This window comes from Opisthocomus hoazin, chromosome 32 (assembly GCF_030867145.1).
Source record: "Opisthocomus hoazin isolate bOpiHoa1 chromosome 32, bOpiHoa1.hap1, whole genome shotgun sequence".
In the NCBI taxonomy this organism is placed as follows: domain Eukaryota; kingdom Metazoa; phylum Chordata; class Aves; order Opisthocomiformes; family Opisthocomidae; genus Opisthocomus; species Opisthocomus hoazin.
In genome coordinates this window covers 4,574,832-4,595,799 of record NC_134445.1, presented here as the reverse complement: position 1 = coordinate 4,595,799, position 20,968 = coordinate 4,574,832, and the positions used below count along the sequence as shown (strand labels likewise).

Sequence of the window (20,968 nt, the reverse complement as noted above, 5' to 3'; positions counted from 1 at the left end):
GCGAGCGGCCATGGCTGCGCCAGGCAGAGGAGAACGGGGAGGGGGGGTTCGGCTCTCGCCGGGCCGCCCCCCCACTTGCAGACGGGTGTTTAGGGGGACCCCGACCCCAAAGCAGCTCAGCCCCCAGCCCTGACCCCACGATGGGTCCCGTCCCTGTGTGGGAAACGCCTCCAGCCTTTGTCTCCCCACGGCCCCCAGTGCGGATGTGGGGCCCGGCCGAGCATCCCCAGGGCCTGGGGGGACGGGGGGGTCACAGCAGCCCCCGCCTCGGGGACCCCTCTCCAGGCTGGGGGGGGGGGTCACTGCCCATTCCGTCCTCCCAGCCGTGGGCAGGGGGGTGGCCCAAGAGGCAGCGGGTGGCTCAGCCCCCCCCAGGGGGGGGAATGCGGGGTGTAGGGCGGGGGCCCTGGGTTGGGGGGTGTCCCCCCCCCAGCCCCTTCCCATCGCGTTAGCTACGGGGGGGCCGCTCGGCTCCGCGCCAGCCGCTGCCAGGCAACGGGCCGTGGTGCGGGGTTGCTAGGAGACCGGTTGCTAGGAGACGGCCTGGGGACCCCCCCCCCCCCGCATTCCCCTTCCCACCATCCATCCCGGGGCCTTGCCGGCGGGGGGGGGTTGGGGGGGGTGGTGCGGGGAAATGGGGCTGGGGTCCCCCCGCTGCCCGGCCCTGCTGTGCTTGGGGGGGTGGGGGGGAAGCAGCATCCGCGGGGCCCCCCCAGTTCCTGACCCTGCTGGGCTGTGCCGGGGGGGGGGGCACACAGGCCCAGCCCCCCTGCACCCTGCCATGGGGGTCATCAGCCCCGGGCCCCCCCTCGATGTCCCGCCCCAACGCGGGGGGCCCTGGCCCAGCTCCCAGCCGCCCCCCCCAGCTCCCAGCCCCCCCTCCCCCGGCTCCCGGCCGCCCCCCCCCGGTATTCCCGGCCGCCTGTGCTCTGTTGACTGTTGGTAGCAACGCGGCGGCTCCTGGTGACGGTTGCTGCCCCCCCCGCACCCCCCCCGCCGCCATGCCCGCTGCCCGGGCAGCACCGAGCGGATCAGGCCCCTCGGCCCCGCCGGGACCCCCCCCCCCCCGGCCCCGCGGAGCCCCCAGCCCTACCCCCTGACCCCCCCGGGGATGGGTGTCTCGGGGCGGGGGGGGGGTCTGGGAGCCGGCAGCTCCGCTCCCCCCCGGCCTGGGCTGATTTCCCGGCCCCCGGTGCCAGGGTTTCCAGTGCCACCCCCCCCCCCCCAGTTTGGGTCTTTCCTGGGGGTGTCTCACCGGGGACCTCGCACCCCGCGGCCGGGACGGATTCGTCCCCGGGGATCCGGGGGTCCCGACCCCCCCGGGGCTGCCGCGGGGGGGGCACCGGCCCGGGCACCCGCTGCTGCTATTTTTAGCCTGTTTTCCCGCAGAACGCGGCGAGCGGAGCCGGTCTGCCCCCCCCCCCCGCCCCCCTGCCCCCCCCCGATGTGACGGGTTCAACGGGACGGAGAGCCGGGGGGGGGGGGGGTCACGGCGTGTCCCTGCCGCCTGGGTGCCCCGTGCCCCCCCCCCCCCCCCCGCAGTCCACGCTCCCTCCCGGCACTGCGGGAGCCACAACAAAAGGGAAGCTCAGGCCGGGGGGGGGGGCACGGGGGGAGCACGGGAAGGAGGAGGGGGCGCAGGGGAGGCCGGGGCGGGGGGGCTGCGGCCGTGCTGGCGGTGGGGAGGGGGCTGCAGCGTCTATGGGCGCTGGCGGGGCCGCTCCGCATTGCGGCAAAGGCTGCCAGAGAGGAGCGGGGCGGGAGAGACCCCGCTGCCGGGGGACCCCCCCGCTCCGCCCGGCCCCCCCCAGGCCACCCCCCGACCCCCAGCAGGGCCCCGGATCCGAAGGGGGGGGGTGTTGGTTCGGGGGGCTCCGGTGGCATCGGTGGCTCTAGGAGCGGGTGTCGTGGGGACACTGTCCGTCCCCCCCCCCAGCCCCGAGTTGTGGGGGGACACCGGGGGGGCGAGGGGGGCCCAGGGGTCCCGGCTCAGCCGTTGTGCGGTGGGGGTCCGGGTGCAGCCTTGGGAAGGGGGGGGGGACACGGGGGCATCGCTGTGGCTGGTCCCTCGCGGGCGTCCGGGTCTCCCCCCCTCAGCTCTCCGCAGCCCACCCCCGCGTGGGCACAGGGTCCCTTCGCCGGGGGGGGACACACACCAAGGGAGTGACCGCACTGCAGGGGTGGGGGGCGAAGCCCAGCGTGGGGGTCTCCGGGGCTGCCCGTGTCCGCTGGGAACGCGACCCCGAGCCCCGCTCAGCCCAGGGCAAGGCGGGGGGGGTAGGGTGGGACAAGGTGCTGCTCCCGGGGGGTGAGCGTGGGGTGACCCCCCCTCCCGACGGGAACTGCCCCCGCCTGGGTTCCCCGCCGGAGCGGCCCGGGGCTGGCGGGGGAACACAGGCGGGCGCAGGAGCCTGGGCCTGGGGCTGCGGCCGGGGAGGGGCAGGGACCCCTCCTGCCCCCGATGAGCCCCTTGGCCCGAATCCCCCCACAGGTCCCCATCCCTAAAGCCCCCCCGCCCCTAAAGACCCCCAAAAGCCCCCCCTAAAGCCCCCCCGTCCCTAAAGCCCCCCCCAAAGACCCCTTAAAGCCCTCTACAGCCCCCCTGCCCCTAAAGACCCCCAAAAGCTCCCCCTAAAGACCCCAGAAAGCCCCCACTAAAGACCCTCCAAAGGCCCCCTAAAGCCCCCACGCCCCTAAAGCCCCCTTAAAGCCCCCCAAACCCTTCTGCCCCCCCCGTCGCCTCCCGCTCCCGAGCCCCGCCCCTCGCCCCGCCCCCCGCCCGCCACATTCCGCTCCGCCGACGTCACCGCCCACGCAAACCCCGCCGACTTTTCGAACCGGCCAATCGGAATCGAGGCGGGGCGGAGAGGGCGTGTCCCTCGGCGGGGGGGCGTGGCTGGCGGGGCAGGGTGGTTCCCGGAGGGGTGGGGAAAGGAGATGCCCCGCCCATCGGGCCCCGCCCCGCCGTAGGAGGCCCCGCCCCCGGGTTATATCACGGGGGGGCCCAACCGGGCGCCCCCCGCCTCCCTCCTCGGCGGCTCCGTAACGGTTCGGGCAGTGAGCGGCCATGGTAGGGTGGGGGGCGGGGACAGCTGGGGGGTGTGGGACCCCCCCCCTGGGGCTGAGGCGGGGGGTGGGGGGGCTGCCTGGTCCCCCTGTGCCCAGGGCACCGCGTGGGGCTGCGGTCGGGGGGGGTGAAGGTTCCTCGCGTGTCCGGGACAGTCCGTGGGGCTGCGCAGTGCTTCCCCCCGGGCAGGTCCTGTGTGCCCCCCGGTGCGGGGTGGGGGGGCCGCAGCCGTGGCCCCCGGGGTTGGATCTCGCTGCCCTGGGTGCTCCCACCCCCGTGCTCCCTGCACCCTCTCCCCACGTGGGGACACGCTGGGGTGCACTGCGTGGGCCTGGGCTCCCATGCAGGTCCTGTACATGTCTCTCCCCCGGGGCTCCCCCAGCCGGGAGGGGTGTCTGGGAGTCCGGGGGGGCCCGGACTGCTGCCTGCTCCCTGGGCCGGAGAGCGCCAAGCATGGGAGGGAGTCACGGTGGTGGGGGCAGTCCCCACTCGGGGGGGGGTCCCCTGGCCGAGGAGGGGGGGTGTGTGTCTACCCGCCGGGGGGGTTCTGCACTCTGTGTTCCCCTCCCCACCGGTCAGGGCTGGCTGTGGGGCTGGGAGACCCTCGGTGCTGGTGGGGGAAGGGGGGGTTGGGGGGTCCCTGTCCTTGGGAGCTGGGGGTGCACTCAAGCCTGGGGGAGAAGAGAGGGGTGATGGGCAGCCCTGCGGGGGGGGGCTGGGGTTGTCCCTGTCCCCCTGTGAGCATCCGATGGTGGGGCCTGGGAGCGACCCCGGGGACCCCAACTCCCAGCTGTGGGGTGGTGCGGCTCCAACCCATGATAGGGTGGGGGTCCCCCAGCTGAGTGTGACATCCCCTGGGGGGGTCTCAGCAGGGCAGGTGGGGCAGGATGGGACCCCCGGGGCTTCCCGTCTGGCCCTGTGTGTGGTCCTGGTCCCCTGGGGGAGGACAAGCCGGCGCTGAGCTCCCCATCCCACCATGGGCAGGGTCCCAGCTCCCTTGGCGGGGGCAGGATGAGACCCCCGGAGCTGAGCACCCCCCTGTACCGGGTGCGGCCCCCCCCCAGCACTCGCTGCCCGCCGGGACCCAGAACAACAGGGTGTGTCTGGGCAGGATCGGGCCCGGGGACGAGCTGGCCCCATCCAGCCCCTGGGGACGGGCCCTTCCCAGCTCGCTGCCAGCCCGTCCCGGTGGTCCTGGGGGGGGACCCCAGGGGCCGCAGCGGGGGAGCGCGGGGGTGACCCGGCGCCCCGTCCCGTCCCCGCAGCGCGAGTGCATCTCCATCCACGTGGGCCAAGCGGGCGTGCAGATCGGCAACGCCTGCTGGGAGCTGTACTGCCTGGAGCACGGCATCCAGCCCGACGGGCAGATGCCCAGCGACAAGACCATCGGCGGGGGGGGACGACTCCTTCAACACCTTCTTCAGCGAGACGGGGGCCGGCAAGCACGTGCCGCGGGCCGTCTTCGTGGACCTGGAGCCGACGGTGATCGGTGAGCGCGGGGCGGGGGGCTGCGGGGGGCTGCGGGGCGGCGGAGCCGGCGGGCGCTGACGGGGCGGTGGGGCTGTCCCCGCAGACGAGGTGCGCACGGGGACGTACCGGCAGCTCTTCCACCCCGAGCAGCTGATCACGGGCAAGGAGGATGCGGCCAACAACTACGCCCGCGGGCACTACACCATCGGCAAGGAGATCATCGACCTGGTCCTCGACCGCATCCGCAAGCTGGTGAGTGCCCAGCGCGGGGGGTCTGTCCCTAGGTGGGGGCCCTGGGGAGGTGATCAGCCCCTTCTCACCCCAGCACCGCTTTGGACTGCAGCAGCTCAAGGGCAGAAGGTGGGGTGGCCCCGGGAGGGCCCTGCTGCCCCACGGCGTGGGTGATGGGTCTGGGCTGTCCCCACTGGTCACAGGGACAGCCCCGTCCCAGCCCAGTGCCAAGCCCAGCTGTGGGGAGGGGGATGGGAAGCCCCATGGCTAGGGCACGGGGGGGCCACAGAGCCCTCATTTGGGTACTGGTGCGGCACTGGTTTGACTGGTGCGGCTGCCCAAGCTCTTTGAACCTCTGGTTCCCACGCCGAGGCTGGCGCCGGGGCTGGCCGGACCTGCTGTGCCGCCGGCTCTGCTCGGGGAGCTCCGGCACATCAAAGGCCGAGCTGGCTGCCCACGGGTGGCGTGGGCCGGGTGGCGGCGGCTGCGCCCGTGCTGGGGAGGAGGGGGCTGCGCAGCCATGGCCGACCTGCTCCGGACCCCCCTTGGCTCTCCTCCCGACAGGCCGACCAGCGCACGGGGCTGCAGGGCTTCCAAGGGGCTTCCCTGGGGGCTTCACCTCTCCCATGAGTCAGTGCCCAGCAGATGGGTGAGGGCCACCCTGTCACCCAGCCCCGCTCTGCTGCTGGAAGTCCCCCAAAGGTCTCCGTGAGGCCATAGAGAGGAAGGAGCAACTTCTGCTGCGGGGGGACTAACCGTGGCCCCCCTTGGCTCTCCTCCCCACAGGCTGACCAGTGCACGGGGCTGCAGGGCTTCCTGGTCTTCCACAGCTTCGGCGGCGGCACCGGCTCCGGCTTCACCTCCCTGCTGATGGAGCGCCTGTCCGTCGACTACGGCAAGAAGTCCAAGCTGGAGTTCTCCATCTACCCGGCCCCGCAGGTGTCAACGGCCGTGGTGGAGCCCTACAACTCCATCCTCACCACCCACACCACCCTGGAGCACTCCGACTGCGCCTTCATGGTGGACAACGAGGCCATCTACGACATCTGCCGCCGCAACCTGGACATCGAGAGGCCCACCTACACCAACCTCAACAGGCTGATAGGCCAGATCGTGTCCTCCATCACGGCCTCGCTGCGCTTCGACGGGGCCCTGAACGTCGACCTGACGGAGTTCCAGACCAACCTGGTGCCGTACCCGCGCATCCACTTCCCGCTGGCCACCTACGCGCCGGTCATCTCGGCCGAGAAGGCTTACCACGAGCAGCTGTCGGTGGCAGAGATCACCAACGCCTGCTTCGAGCCGGCCAACCAGATGGTGAAGTGCGACCCGCGGCACGGCAAGTACATGGCGTGCTGCCTGCTGTACCGCGGGGACGTGGTGCCCAAGGACGTCAACGCCGCCATCGCCACCATCAAGACCAAGCGCAGCATCCAGTTCGTGGACTGGTGCCCGACCGGGTTCAAGGTGGGCATCAACTACCAGCCGCCCACGGTGGTGCCCGGGGGGGACCTGGCCAAGGTGCAGCGCGCCGTGTGCATGCTGAGCAACACGACGGCCATCGCCGAGGCCTGGGCGCGCCTGGACCACAAGTTCGACCTGATGTACGCCAAGCGGGCGTTCGTGCACTGGTACGTGGGGGAGGGCATGGAGGAGGGGGAGTTCTCGGAGGCGCGGGAGGACATGGCCGCCCTGGAGAAGGATTACGAGGAGGTGGGGGCCGACAGCGTGGAGGGCGAGGAGGAGGGGGAGGAATACTAGTGCCTTGGCTCGGCTGTCTGTGACGCTGGTGCTGCTCATTAAAATGGCTTTTTCCAGTTCTGCCTCGTTTGTTCTGGGACAATCTGCCCCGCGGTGACCTGGGGGGACATCTCGAGGGGAGGGGGGGGTCCTGGCTGGCCTGGGCTGGCTGCCCGGCCCTCCTGCCAGCTGGCACAGGGGTTGTGCTGGGGGGACTGGGGGCTGTGGGGCACTGGGGTCCCTTGGCTGAGTCCTGCGCTGTGAGCTGGCGCTGCCCCGCTGGGCTGCATGCCCGGGGGGGGGGTCTTTACTCCTTCATTGTCCCCGGGGGGACCCGGGAGGGGTGAGGACCCCAGGGAACAGCCCCGAGGGAGGCTGGGAGCCCCCAGGGCCGTGTCCCTGTCCTCGCCTGCCCCAGCCCCGGGTGGGTGGGCAGGATCTGGGCACGGCTGCCGCAGAGCGGCTGTGCATGGTGTGGGCCTGGTCTCTGTGCCGTGCTCTGCAGAGCTGGGGGGGGGCTGGGTGGGAGGGACCCCCTGGGTGGGAGGGACCCCCCAAGCCCCCAGGCAGGGCACTGACCCCTTCCCGTAAGCGCCGTCTGGGAAGGGGGGCTGGGGGGGGCAGAGCCCTTTATCCAGAGCTGCCCCCACGCATGGCAGAGCCGAGTCCCAGCTGCCCCTACAACATGGGGGGGACACAGGGCCCCCCTCCTTGGGTGCTGGGGGGACAGGGCCTGCATTGCCGGCTCTGTGGGGCTGAGCATCCTGGGCAGGATGGGACCCCGATGGGGGCTGAGGGTGGGGCTCACCCTGCAGTCCCCAGCCCCTGTCTGCTCTTTGGGGGGACCCCCCCAGTACTGCCCTGCACCCCCCGGAGTCCCCCAGCTGCTCTCTGCAGCCCAGCGTGGGGCCTGCACCCCCTCTCCTGCACCCCTGCTACTTGGGGGGGCCCCATGAGGTCTCCCAGCCTATCTCTCTGCCTGGGCGGGGGTCTGCGTCCCCCGGGCACCCCTGGCCCCTCTCCCCACCCCCCCGGTGCCACCGGGCTCCTCTGCCTGCACCCCCGAGGGGGGTCCTGCGGTCCAGCCCCCGCCCCGCATCCCCAGGGGGGTCCCCGGCCCCTCTCCCCGCCCCCCCCGCAGGGACACCCGCAGCCCCTGTTTCCACCCCCCCCCCCCCGGGCAGGGAGACCCCTCCCCTCACTCCCGCACCCCCGGGTCCCCCCACCGGGGCGGAGCTGCCGCCCACTATAAGCAGCCGGTACCGGCGGCCGCTGCCCTCCCAGTGCTGCCATGAGCGGCGGCGGGCGCCCGCGCCCCCCCCCCGGGGCTCCGCCGCCCCTCCCCGCGGCCCCGGGGCTGCCGGAGCGGGAGGAGCCGGCGGCTCTGAACGATCGTTTCGCCGCTTTCCTGGAACGGGTGCGGGAGCTGGAGCGGCAGAACGGGACCCTGCGGAGCGCCCTGGGCCGCGCCGCCCCCCGCACCGCCGGGCTGGTGCGGGCCGAGCTGCGGGGGCTGCGGGAGCGGCTGCAGAGCCTCGGCCGCGACCGGGACCGGCTCCAGGCCGAGCGGGACGGGCTGGCCGCCGAGCTGCGGGGCCTGCGGCGGCGGTGGGTGGGCGGGGGGGCCGGGGGGGGGCCGGGGGAGGCGGCCGGGCGGGATGCGCCGGGGTGAGGGGGTGCGCCGGGGTGGGGACCGGGGGATGGACCGGGGTGGGGGATGCTCCGGGATGAGGGGTGGGCCGGGAAGGGGAACGGGGGTGCGCGGGGGTGAGGGATGTTCCGGGGCGGGGGATGCTCCGGGATGAGGGATGGGCTGGGGTGAGGGATGCTCCGGGATGAGGGGTGCTCCCGGGCGCGGACCGGGAATGCTCCTGGATACGGGATGCTCTGGAGTGGGGGATGCTCTGGGATGAGGGATGGGCCGGGAAGGGGACCAGGGATGCCCTGGGATGGGGGATGCCCCGGGCGCGGTGGGAGGGGGGCACGGCACACACAGGGGTGGGCTGGGGACGCGGGGACTGGGAAAGCCGGGCTCTGCGGAAGGGCGGGGCACTGGGAGGGGCCTGGCGGGGTGGGGCACTGGGAGCGGACTGGGACCAGAACTGGGGGAGGGAAGATGGGGCCGGGGCAGGGCTGGACCCCCTGGGGAGGAGCGTGTCCCAGTGAGGGGGCTCTGGGGGGGCTGCAGTGGGGTCACGGCGCTCCCCCGGGGCTGGGTGACAGGGCCCAGGTGGGGTCCCCCGGGATCTGGGGGTCTTGCAGGGGGGGCTGGTCCTGTCCTGGCTGTGGAGGGACAGGGACGCCCCACGGCTGCCCCTTCCCTGGCCCTCGGGGGCTGAGGGGGGGCTCCTCTTCCTCCTCCTCCATCCCTGTGTGCCTGCAAGGGGGGGGGGGGCTGTGGCAGGTCAGGAGGCACAAGGAGGGGGTCTGCACCCCGTCCCCCATCTCCTCACTCCTGCTGTCCCCAGGCTGGAGGACGAGACACAGAAACGTGAGGACACAGAGAAGAACCTGGTGCTGTTCCGCAAGGTGAGGGACCTGGGGGGGCCTGTCCCGTCCCCCCCGTGAACGACCCATTCCCCCCCCCCCATGCGGTGCCCACCGCTGATGCCCGCACCCCACGCACAGCCCCTGCCCCGGCTGCCCACCGTGCGAGGGCCCCAGCGATGCGCCGTGCTCCCCGTCCTGCCCCACCCCGGGTGGGGGGCTCTGGGGGGGGGTGTCCGGGGGGAGGGGGGTGTCCGGGGGGGGGCCCCCATCCCCTCCACGCCGCTCAGCCCGGCCTCTCCCGCAGGACGTGGACGATGCCGCGCTGTCCCGCCTGGAGCTGGAGCGCAAGGTCGAGCTGCTGCTGGACGAGCTCGGCTTCCTCAAGAAGCTCCACGAGGAGGTGGGGGGCCGGGGTGGGGGGCCGGGGAGCGGGTCGGGGCAGCGTGCCGCGGCGTGACGGCCCGCGTGCCCGCGCAGGAGCTGCGGGACCTGGAGGTGAGCGCCCCGAGCCCGGCGGCGCCGGTGGAAGCGGGGGTCCGCAAGCCGGAGCTGACGGCCGCGCTGCGGGAGATCCGCGCCCAGTACGAGAGCGTCGCCGTCGAGAACCTGCAGGAAGCCGAGGGCTGGTACAAGGCGAAGGTACCCGGGGCTGGGGGGGCCATGGAGGGGGGGTCACGGCAGCCCTGACTGCCCCGACCCCCGCAGTTCGCCGACCTCTCGGACGCAGCCGACCGCAACCACGAGGCGCTGCGGCTGGCCAAGCGGGAGATGCGCGAGGCGCGGCGGCAGATCCAGAGCCTGAGCTGCGAGGTGGAGGGGCTGAAGGGCACGGTGAGAGCTGGGGAGACGAGGGGCTGCTGGGGAGAGCCCAGCGCAGGGCTGCGAGGATGAGGAGGGGACGGGAGCATCTCTGCTACGAGGAGAGGCTGAGGGAGCTGGGCTTGTTCAGCCTGGAGAAGAGAAGGCTGAGAGGGGACCTCAGAAATGCCTCTAAATATCTGCAGGGTGGGGGTCAGGAGGACGGGGCCAGACTCTTTTCAGTGGTGCCCAGCGACAGGACAAGGGGCAACGGGCACAAACTGGAGCAGAGGAAGCTCCAGCTGAACCCGAGGAAGAACTTCTTCCCTCTGAGGGTGACGGAGCCCTGGCCCAGGCTGCCCAGGGAGGCTGTGGAGTCTCCTTCTCTGGAGATATTCCAGCCCCGCCTGGCCGCGGTGCTGTGCCCCCTGCTCTGGGTGACCCTGCTTGGGGTCCCTGCCAACCCCGACCATGCTGGGAGTCTGTGAGGGGTCCAGGGTGGGGGTGAGAGCCGGGGAGGGGTCCGGGGTGGGTGTCGCAGACCCCAGGCCCCCACCGCGGCCCCTCGCCCCGCAGAACGCGGCGCTGCGGCGGCGGATGCGGGAGATGGAGGCCGCGTTCGGGGAGGAGGCGGCGAGGGCGCAGGCGGCGGTGGGGCGGCTGGAGCGGGCGGTCGGGCGGACGGAGGAGGAGATGGAGCGGCACCAGCGCCGGTACCAGGACCTGCTCAGCGCCAAGGTGGCCCTGGACATCGAGATCGCCGCGTGCCGGAGGCTGCTGGGGGGCGAGGGGAGCCGGTGAGGCCGCTCTGCCCAACGTCCCCCCCCCCCGCAGTGGCGGGGCGCGGGGGTCCCCCCGCCTCGGGGCGCCCCGGTTGTTGCGGGGTTGTGGCGCGAGGAGACGGCTCCGCAGGCAAAGGGTGGGTTCCCGCGGGGGGGGGTCTCACTGCGGAGATAAAGGCGAGGCCGGGGGGGGCATGGCGGGGGGGGGAGCTGCCCCCCGCTCCTTGCCCACCCGCACAGGTCACCCGGGATGGGGGTCGCTGACTGTGGAGGGGTCAGGGGCACCAGCCATGCCCCAGACCCCCCCTCACCCCCCTGTCGCCCCCCCCAGGGTCACCGTCCCCCTGTACCCCATCACCTCCTTCAGCGTGGGAAGCTCAGGTGAGGGGGGGGGGCTGTGTCCGGGGGGCTTTCCTCCATCTCTTGGGGCAGAGACCCCACGGGGGAGGGGGGCGGTGCCTGTGCCCCTGCCTGGGGTGGGCTTGCACCCCGGGGGGGGGGCTGACGGCCTCGCTGTGCCCCAGGGCCAGAGCCGCCGGCGGGGGAGAGCCCGGCGCTGACCAGAACCATGGAGACGTGGGACGGGCAGGTGAGGGTGGGGGGCTGCGGAGTGGGGGGTCCTGCAGGGAGGGGGGCGGCCCCGCCATGGGACTGACCCCCACCTCCTCTCCCCCCCCCGCAGCAGGTGGTGACGGAGTCGCACAGGGAGTGAGCGGAGCCCGGAAAGTGACGGGGGGGTCCCGCAGCGCTGGCCCCCGCCCTGCACCACCTGACCCGGCATGGGGGGGCCTCGCCGGACCCTGCTGCACGCGGGGGGGCTGGGGGGCAGAGCGTGGGGCCGGCTGCCCCCTGCCCCATCCCCATCCCGCAGCGTGATGCTGCGGTGCACCCCAGTGCCTTGCCCCCCCCCCCCAATTATCGCTGTTTTTCACCCATTTATTTTCCTCCCTCCCGGCCCCCCAGCTCTGTTTCACGTCTGTCGAGCGCGTCCCGCGCTGCCCGGGGCCGGGGGGGTCCCGGCCCCCCTCCCGCTGCCTCTGCCTGCTGACCCCCCCCCGCCTCGGCCCCGGCTCCCCCCGGCCCTGGGCCCTCAGGGTGGGTGGGGGGGCGGGAAGGGGTGCAGGGCCCGGCTGGGGGGCTCGGGGGGTGCCCCCCCAATTTCCCCACCCCGCTTGAGCGGCAAATAAAGGCTGTGGTGAGGACGGGGCCGAGTCACCCGCATGGGCCATGGGCGGGGGGGGGGCTGGGGGGTGCACGGAGCCAGCTGGGGGGCGAGGGGCTGCAGGGGGGGTCAGTGCTGGGGGTGGGGGTCAGAGGACGTGGGAGATGGCTGGGATGTGGCCTACAGGTGAGGGGCTCAAGTGATGTCAAAGCCCCCCCCCCATGTTCTCCCTGCCTGCTGTGGGACAGACGTGGCCCCCCCCCCCCCAAGCATCAAGACCTCTGGAGCCCCCGGCACCCCCAAAGGCAGGTTGGCGGGGGGGGGGCACCCGGACGGCTGCAGTTTTTGCCCCCCCAATTCTCCCACATGCCTGTCCCCTGCAGCGGGGGGGGGGCTGCCCGGGAGGTGGGTGATACCTCGGGGGTCCGGGGGGGGGGGTCTAGGCTCAGCCGTGCCCTGGGTGGGTGCCCGGGGACGCAGAGCCCTTCTGGGGGGGCCAAGGGCTCAGGGGAGTGGGGGGGCCCCGCCTGGCTGTGGGGAGCCCCCCCAGGAGGAGAGCAGGGGGTAAGACTCGGGGGGGGGGGGGTGTCTTGGGGTGATTCTGGGGCTGGGGGGGGGGGGGTTAGGATGGGGGGGAGGATCCTGGGGTCAGGGAGGGACCCGGGGGGGGGGGGCGTTTGGGGACAGGGGTGTTTCTCGGGAGGTAGGGGGATGAGAGTGGGGGGGGTGACCCTGGGGAGGTGGGGGGGCACTGACGGGAGCAGGGAACCCCCCCGGCTGGACGGGGATGCGCCCACGAGCGCTGCACCCTGTTGCGGGGTCTCCGGGGTGCCGTGGGGCTGGGGGGCAGGGACCCCACCCCCGCCAGCGCTTCCCGGGGGTCCCCAGGCCGCCGGGCCCCCCTCCAGCCGGGAGGACCCGCGTCCTCCCCGCGATGGCCACGCGGTGGCAGCACCGGCCCACGCGGGACGGGGGGGACCGGGGCGGGGGGCCTTCGCCGTCCCTGTCCCCCGTGATAGTGGGGGTCTCCGCCGGGGACCCGGAGCTGGGGGGGACAGAGGGGGCCACCAAGGAGGCCCAGCCCCCTCCCTGGGGTCCCCGTCCCCATGGGTGCCCCTCAAACCCCCCCCACCCCCCCCGGGGAGGCGAAGGCAGCAGCTGCACATCCGAACCCGGAGTGTTTTATTGGGGGGAGGGGCCCAGGGGCGGGGCACACCCCTGGGACACCCCGACACCCCTTGGGGGGGGGGCTGGCATGCGAGGGCGGGGGGCACTGACGCGGGGGGCGGTGTTTTTGTGGGTGGGGGGTGCGGGAAAGCGTTGGGGGGGCGGTTGGGTGGGTGCCTGGTCACCCCCAGCGCGATGGCGGGGCCGGGGCTCGGCGGTGGGAGCTGGGCCCCCCCCGCAGCCCCCTCCCCGCGCCGGGGGGGCTCAGTCGGGGTAGATGATGAAGCCGGAGAAGGTGCTGTACTTGTTGGTGTTGCCGCCGTGCACCTTCCCGCCGTCCAGCCGCACGCAGACCTCGTCGCCCACGTCCAGGTGCAGGATGACGCTGTTGCTGGCGTAGTCGTAGTTCTGGTCCGCGTCCTGCGCGATGGCGCTGGCCCGCACCTGGGGGGCACGGGGGTCGTCAGGGACACCCCCCCCCCAGCCCGGTTCCATGGGGAAGGCCTGGGGGCTGCGGGGCTGGGAATGGGGTGGGGGGCTGAGGGGCTCTGGGCCCACCCAGCTCCTCCGGCCGGCGCTGCTCAAGGTCACGGCATCCGTCTGCGGCAGAACGGGGCAGGGGCCTGGGGTCCCCCCGCTCCCAAGCCGGTGCCGGTGGCTGCGGTGACAGCAGGGGACAGGGACAGACCTCCCCCGCACCCCAGGGTCCCCCAGGACAGGGCCACCCCCCCCCGCACCCACGGTGGGCGGTCGGAGCTGGGTCTCACTGTGGGTGCTCGGCCCCGCGGACCCACTGGTGACCAGGTCTGCAGACCCCCAACGCCCGGGACCCCGCGGGAACCTGCGGCCTTCCCCTGCCCCACCCTCCTGTGCTGCCCCCGGGGACCGGGGACGCCCCGGGGGTGGGGGGAGCCCCCGGGGGGCGGCAGGGTGGCATCGGCCGCACTGGGTCCATCCTCGCTTCTCCCATAATAAATGGGAAGCGTCCGGGGCGAGGCGGTGCGGGAGCCGCCGGCTGCGCGAACAAAGGGACCGGCCGGGGTCACAGCCCGTGTCCCCCCCCCGCGGGCTCTGGGCCTCACGCTCCCCAGGAGCTTGTGCCCCCCGTCCCCGCGGCAGCAGCCCTGGTGATGGGGGGGTCGTGTCCCCAAGGCTGAGGTGACAGCGGTTGGCGGGGATGGGAGCGGGGCGGTGGGTCCCGGAGGGGGAATGGGATGGGGGGAGCAGGGGATGTGGGTCCTGGGGTGGGGGGAGCCGGGATGGGGGGAGCCGGGATGGGGGGAGCTGGGGATGTGGGTCCTGGGGCGGGGGGAGCCGGGATGGGGAATCAGGGATGGGGGGAAATGGGATGGAGGAAGAGGGATGGGGGAAAAGGAATGTGGGGAGTGGGGTGGGGGGAGATGAGGATGAGGATGGGTGGAACCGGAATGGGAGATCAGGAATGGGGGGGACCAGAATGGGGGAACTGGGATGAAGGGAAACGAGAACGGGAAAGCTGGGACAGGAGGAAACAATCTGGGAAAACCAAGACAGGAGAAGTGGGATGGGGAAAGTGGGATGGGGGGACACGGGATGGAAGAAGAGGGATGGGGAAAAATGAATGTGGGGATTGGGGTGAGAGGAGTCGGGATGAGGATGGGTGGAGCTGGGATGGGAGATCAGGAATTGGGGGAACTGGGATCAAGGGAAACCAGAATGGGAAAGCCAGGATGGAGGAAACAAGACGGGAAAGCCAAGAGAGGGGAAGCGGGATGGGGAAACTGGGATTAAGGGAAACCGGGATGGGAAAGCTGGGATGGGAGGAAACAAGACAGGAGATCCAAGACAGGGGAAGCGGGATGGGGAAACTGGGATGGGAGGAAACAAGATGGGAAAGCCAAGAGAGGGGAAGCAGGAAGGGGAAACTGGGATGGGGGGAGCTGGGATGGGGGAGCCAGGTGAGAATCGGGGCCGGAGGAGCAGGGTTGGAACCGGGCGAGGGACCGGCTGGGGGGGGGCCGCAGGGGGGGTGCCAGGGGCACTGGGGGAGCCGTGGCGGGGGGTCCCGGCCCGTACCTGCCCGTTCTTCATGAGGTCGGCCCACATGCTGGTGCCGTCGCCGCCGCGCATGAGGACGTGGTAGGTGAAGAAGTAGATGCCGGGCAGGGGGCAGGTGAACTTCCCGCTGGAGGGCTCGTAGTAGTTGCCGACGTTGGTGACCACGTCGTCGAAGCGCAGCACCTCGTAGCCCTCGTGGGGCTTCCGCAGCCCCGCGTAGAAGGCGATCTTGGGGCTGTAGAAGGAGGGGATGTACCCCCCAGGCCCCGGCCCCGGTGGCCCCGGTGGTCCCGGTCGGCCCGGTTCGCCCGGCGGCCCCCTCGGCCCTGGGGGTCCGGGGGGGCCCCGCACGCCGGCACGGCCTTTGCGGCCTGGTTCGCCCTTGGCGGCGGTGGGGAAGGGCGGCGGGGAGGCGGCGGGCGGCTCGGGGCCGGGGTAGGGGTCGCAGACCATGCGGCAGCTGCCCAGCATCTCGTAGTGCGCGGCCGCCTTGGAGCTGTGGACCAGCAGCGGGATGGCCACCAGCAGCACCAGCACCATGGCCACGCCGACCGCCGCGCCGGCCACCCGCTTCCCGCGGCTCAGCCGCGCGGCGGCCAGCGCCAGCAGGTCCTCGTCGCCCTTGGCCGCGATGGTGGCACCGGGGGGGGCGGGAGGCACCTGGCCACCCACCGAGCCTTGGACCCCGGCGGGGACCGGGCTGGGAGCAGGGATGGGGTGGGATGGGGGGGGAGGTGGGGACGGGGATGAGGATGGGGACGGGGATGGGGACAGCGGTGGGGACGGGGCTGGGGGGAGCAGCGGGGATGGGGACAGCAGTGGGGCTGGGGCAGGGATGGGGACGGGGATGGGGCTGGGGCAGGGATGGGGCTGGCACAGGGACGGGGCTGGGGCAGGGACGGGGACAGCGGTGGGGCTGGGGCAGGGACGGGGCTGGGGCAGGGACGGGGACAGCGGTGGGGCTGGGGCAGGGACGGGGCTGGGGCAGGGACGCAGCCGGTCACAGCAGCGGGGCTGGGGCCGAGGACGGGACTGGGAGCGGGGCCGGAGCCGGAGCCGGAGCCGGGAGCGGAGCTGCGGGTGGAGCCGGTTCTTGCGCTGGTGGAGGGGACGAGACCGGAGCTGACGGTGGAACCGGGAGCGGAGCCGCCAGCGGAGCCGGGACCCGAGACGGCGGCGGAGCCAGGAGCGGAGCCGCGGATGGAGCGAAGACCGGAGCTCCCGCAGCAGCCGGGACCGGAGCCGGTGCTGCAACCAGGATCGGAGCCGGTGCTGGAGCTGGTGATGTAACCGGAGCCGGGATGGAGCCGGGACCGGAGCCGGGATGGGGCCGCGGTGGAGCCGCCCGGATTGGAGCGGGGACCGAACTGGGATGGAGCGGGATGGAGCCGGGATGGAGCCGGGAAGGAGCCGGGAAGGAGCCGGGATGGGACGGGATGGGGACGGGAAGGAGCCGGAAGGAGCCGGGACCCGAGCCGGGACCGAGCCGGGAAGGAGCTGGGAAGAAGCCGGGAAGGAGCCGGGATGGAGCGGGGATGCAGCCGGGATGGAGCCAGGACCGAGCCGGGTTGGAGCCGCCGCGACGCGCCGGGAACTTCTCGCCAAGTTGCCCGGGAGCGGCACCCCCGGGAGCGGCACCCCTGGAGCGGGACCCCCTCCCCCGGGAGCGGCCCCGCCGCCGGCCCCGCCGCGCTCTCCCCGGTGCGCTCCGGCGGGGCCGGGGCCGGGCAGCTCCGCCCGGGGGTCGGGGGGTCTCCCGGAGCCTCCCCTCGCGCCCCGCTCGGGGTCTCCGGGGACGCGCCAGCCCCCCCGGTGCCCCCCCCCCCGCCCCCCCCCGCCGGTACCTGCACCCGCGGCGCCGGGAGCCACGTGCCGGGGCCGCCGCCCGCACCGCGCCGCGCCCGCAGCCCCGCTCCGCCCGCCCCGTCCGACGGCACCGGGCACGGCGGGGGGGGGGGGGGCCGGGGAGGAGGGACGGGAGCGCGGGGGGCGCCCGGGGGGGGGTCCACGGGGGGGATGCGAGTGTGCAAGGGGGGGGGTGCGTGTGCACAGCTCCGTGCGTGAGGTGTGAGAGCGTGCGGGGGGGGCACAGGGCTCTGTGGGTGCAAGAGGGGGGGTGCGGGGGTGCGGAGGGTGCGGGGGGGTGGGCGCAGGGGTGGACGTGCATGTGCACGGGGGGTGCGCGTGCGGGGCTCGGGGTGTGTGCGCAGGGCTCTGCGGGTGCAAGAGAAGGGTGGGAGGGTACGGGGGTGCTGCCTTGCACGGGGGGGTGCGTGGGGGGGCGCAGGGCGGGTACGGGGGTGTGAGCAGGGGGGTTTCGGTGCGGGGCCGTGTGTGGCACAGGGGCTGCGTGTGCAGGGGGCGCGGGGGGGGGGGTGTACATCGGACCCCCCCCGCTGATGCGGCCTCGTGGGGCCGGGGGGGCTGGCGGCCGTGGGCCCGTTTTGGGGAGACCCCTCTGCAGGGCCCACCCCGAATGCGCAGGGACCCCCGGGCCGGGGGTGGGGGGGTCTGCTGGGGCGCGGGGTCCCCTCCCAGCCCCGGCCTGGGGACAGACCCCCATCCCGGAGGGCTCCCGCCCCCCCGCTGCCGTCGCGGTGCCCGCAGGGCCGGGGTCGGGGAGTTGCGGCTGCTCTCCCCAGTCCGGCCGGGAGTCGCCCCCCCCGCAGAATGAGGGCTTGGCCCCCTCAGGCCCCCCCGGGGCCCCCCCCGGGCCCTCGCCCGCCGCTTCCCGGCGGCTGGAAAAATACCGGGGAAAGAGGAGACACCGGGCCGGAGCCGCCGGCTGCGGCGGGGGACACGGCGGGGGGGGCCCCGGGGGGCGCGGGGGACCCCCCGCACAGGGCCGCCGGGGTGGGGGAAGGCCCACCGGGGGGGGGGAAGTTGTGGGGAGGGTGCGTGAGTGTGCGTGTGTGTGCTTTGTGCCCGCGTGTGCGTGTGCATCCGCATGCCAGGGCGCGGGGGGGGCCCGGGCGGGGGGGACGCGCCCCCCCCCCTCGTGACCCCCCCTCACGGCCGGTGATCCATCGGCGGGGCCGGGCGGGATTTGCGGGCGCGTTGTGCGGGGGGAGCGGTGCGAGCCCGACCGGCCCGGGTCCGTGCGGGGAACCACGGCTGCAGCCCCCCCCCGCCCCCCTCCGGGGCCGGGTTCCCGGTGCCACCGAGGCCGCCCGAGCTGCTCCCCGGGGACGGGGACGCCGGGGTCCCCCGCTGCGTCCCCCCCGCTCCGCCTGCTGATCTTAATGAGCAGCAACAGCGAATTAATTAGCCGGGCTGCGAGGGGAAGCCCGAGTGCTAATTAGCAGGCGGCCGCGGGCTGGCGGGGAGCGGCTGCCCGGGAGGGGACCGAGGGGACGCCGGGGGTCCGGAGCGGGGCGGGGGGGGGAGGACAGCGGTGGCAGAAAGGTCAGCGCCGGGGGGGGGGGACGGGGGGGTCGGGGCCGGATCCCGGATCCCCGCATCCCGCATCCCGCCCTGGGCCTGGCTCCGGCGCTCAGCTGGGCTCGGGGGGGGGGGGGCTCGACCCCCACGGTGGGGGCTGCGAACCCAGCGCCGGGGCTGACCCCCCCCCGCACCGCGCCGGTGGCGGGGACGTCCCCGGTCCCGCGTGGGTCCCGGTGCGGGGCCGTGCCTCGGTTTCCCCAGCCCGGGAGGACCCGGGGCGATGCTGCGGGTCACCTCGGGGGGGCTGGACCCCCCCCCCCCTTCCGCCCCCCCACCCCGTAGAGCCGGCGGCACCGGGGGCAGAGCCGGAGCGGAGCCCGGGGGGAGCGGCGGGTGCTGACGGGGCCGCGGTGCGGGGCTCAGGGCAGGAATAAACGCATAACGTCGCCGCCCCCCGGCCCCCCCCCGGCCCGGGGATGGGGGGGTGGGTGTCCCGTGCTGCCGACCCTTCACCACCTCCCCCCGCGCCCCCCGAGGACTCTCCGGCGCGGGCAGCCCCGCATCCAGCCCAGGCACGTCCCCACCACCCGGTGCGGGGTCCCCGGGGGACGCCCCCTGCCCGCCCCCCACGGCGGGCAGCCCCCCCGTGGGCCTTGGGCGGATGAAGATCGATGGCCGGGGGGGGGGGCCCGGGGCTGCGCGGCCCCCCCGGGGCGTTCGCGATGAAGCCGGGCTGGCCGAAACGGGATGAAAATTGTCCTTGAACGGCGACAACAAGCCAGCAGCGGGAGGGGGGGGGGCTGGGGGGGCCGCGGGGCCGGGCTGAGGGGGGGACGCTCCCGGGGTCGTCCTGGTGCTGCTGCGGTGAGGCGCCGGTCGGGACCCCGGTGCGGGGCCGTTGCGGGGTGTGCCCGCAGCGCGGGGGCTGGGGGCTCCGGGTGCTCCTTGACAGCTTGGGGTGGGGGGGCAGGAGCGGACGGAGGATCGTCTGCACCGGGGGGGGGGGTGGGGCCACGTCCTCGCCCCCCCAGTGGGTCCAGTCCTGGCCGGGTGTCCCCCCCCGGCCCCGCACCCGATCCCCGAGGTGCCCCCAGCCCTCACCCCGCACACCCCTTCTGCCCCGGCACTTCCTGGGCAACCCCCGCCCCCCGGCTCATTAACGTCTGCTGCTAATTGGTGAGGGGGCAGCTGGGAGGTTGCTGGTAGGGCCGGGGGGGTCGCGGCTCTGAAGCCGGCCGCCCCTCGGCGGAGGGGGGGGGGCTCGGGGCAGGTCGGGGTGGGGTGTCCCGGGGCCGAGCGGTGCTGGGGGGGGGGTACCGTGTGCCCCCCCCCCCCCCCCCCAGGGACCAGACGCCGCACCGGGGCTGAGCCCACCCCCCTGAGCCACTGCTGTGATGAGCTGCGGGGTCTCAGCCGGGGGACGGGGGGAGGGGGCATCTCCCGAGCAGGGCTGGCCGGGGGATCCCGTGGGGGGGGGATTTGCGTGTGTCCCCCCCCCCCCCCGCGCTGGCCGTCGCGCCCAGCAGAGATGGATGGCTGCGGCCCGGCCCGGATTAATTCTCTGGACAAGCGGCGTTTATCAGGGATGCGGAGGACGTCGGGTGGAGAAATCCACCCCCCCCCCGGGGGGGCAATTAAGTGGGCGGCCGGGGCACGGGGGGGCCCGCTCGCCTCCCACCCCCCCCCATCGGCTCCTGCGGGGCGGAGGGAGCCGATGAGGGGGGGGTGGGAGGCGAGCGGGCCCCCCAAAACCCCACCGCGGGGGACCGGGGCTCCCCCCCCTCGCCTCGCCGCGCCGTGGGGGGGGGTCGGGGGGGGGCCGGGGGCTCATTGCAGATTCGCCTCATGCCCACCTGAGCCGGGCGCTGACAAATAGACATTTAAATCAGACAATTAGCCGGCCTCCTCCGCTGACATTTTTAATGTATTAATGCGCGTCAGCCCCTAACGCGGAGCGAGCCCCCCCCCCCCGCCGCCCCGGGGGGGGGCTGCGGGGGGAGCGGGGCCGGCTGCTGGCAGTGATGGACGAGCCCGCGGGGACCCCGGCCCATTAATTACCGGCGGAGTGACACGCGGGGACGCGCCCGCAGCCTCCAGCCGGCCCCGCGTGGGCGGGGGGGGGGGGTCCATGTCCCAAGGGGGGGGGGTGTGCTTCGTGCCCCGGGCTGGGGCAAGCCGAGACCCCCCCCCAAGGGCTCCTATGGAGCCGGCCACTCCTCGGCGGGGGGGGGGGGCTCGGGGCAGGTCGGGGTGGGGTCCAGCCTCCCCCCCCCCCCCCCCCCCCCCCCCCGCCCCATCGACCGCCGGCCCCGCTCGCCGAAAGCAAATTTGACATTTTTAAATCCAGCCGCTGGCAGGGATCGATCGGGCCGCGAGACCCCCGCCCTCCCCCCCCCCTTCCCCGCATCGACCCTGCGCCGAAGCCGGGGGGGGGGGGGGGCACAGCCCCGCAGCCCCCGCCAGCCCGGGGGTCCTGGGGGCTGCGGTGAGCGGGCCGGCGCCCACCCGCTGCGGGGTCCCCCCGCCCTCGCTGAGGCCGGCGGGGCTGGGTCCCCCCCTCCCCCGGCGCGGGGCTCGGGGGCAGCGGAGCGTGGGCCGGGGTCCTCCGGGACCCGCTGTCAGGGAGGCAGCCAGGCGGGC

The 20,968-nt window shown here is 74.5% G+C and overlaps 2 protein-coding genes and 1 pseudogene across 2 annotated transcripts; 2 read left to right on the top strand and 1 right to left on the bottom strand.

Moving 5' to 3' along the window:
* Positions 1-4,310: 4,310 nt before the first annotated feature.
* Positions 4,311-6,529, top strand: LOC142365122 (tubulin alpha-1A chain-like; annotated as a pseudogene).
* A 1,270-nt stretch (positions 6,530-7,799) lies between these two features.
* PRPH (peripherin) lies at positions 7,800-11,372 on the top strand. The gene is made up of 9 exons (XM_075445734.1): positions 7,800-8,116; positions 8,977-9,037; positions 9,303-9,398; positions 9,476-9,637; positions 9,704-9,829; positions 10,373-10,593; positions 10,910-10,959; positions 11,103-11,167; positions 11,261-11,372. The coding sequence occupies exons 1-9, from the start codon at positions 7,800-7,802 to the stop codon at positions 11,288-11,290; spliced, it is 1,128 nt and encodes a 375-aa protein (XP_075301849.1). The 3' UTR covers positions 11,291-11,372.
* Positions 11,373-13,171: 1,799 nt separating this feature from the next.
* C1QL4 (complement C1q like 4) lies at positions 13,172-15,484 on the bottom strand. The gene is made up of 2 exons (XM_075445780.1): positions 14,963-15,484; positions 13,172-13,351 (listed from the first exon to the last, which is right to left on the bottom strand). Exons 1-2 carry the CDS (start codon positions 15,482-15,484, stop codon positions 13,172-13,174), a joined length of 702 nt encoding a protein of 233 aa, XP_075301895.1.
* Between the last annotated feature and the right edge of the window lie 5,484 nt (positions 15,485-20,968).

Excerpts from the sequence above, each read along its gene's own strand:
- PRPH (XM_075445734.1), top strand. The coding sequence starts at position 7,800 with ATGAGCGGCGGCGGGCGCCCGCGCCCCCCCCCCGGGGCTCCGCCGCCC. Across the intron at positions 9,638-9,703 it reads AGGGCTGGTACAAGGCGAAG|TTCGCCGACCTCTCGGACGC; the intron begins GTACCCGGGGCT and ends CGACCCCCGCAG. Across the intron at positions 9,830-10,372 it reads TGGAGGGGCTGAAGGGCACG|AACGCGGCGCTGCGGCGGCG; the intron begins GTGAGAGCTGGG and ends CTCGCCCCGCAG.
- C1QL4 (XM_075445780.1), bottom strand. The coding sequence starts at position 15,484 with ATGGTGCTGGTGCTGCTGGTGGCCATCCCGCTGCTGGTCCACAGCTCC. Across the intron at positions 13,352-14,962 it reads ACCTCATGAAGAACGGGCAG|GTGCGGGCCAGCGCCATCGC; the intron begins GTACGGGCCGGG and ends CGTGCCCCCCAG.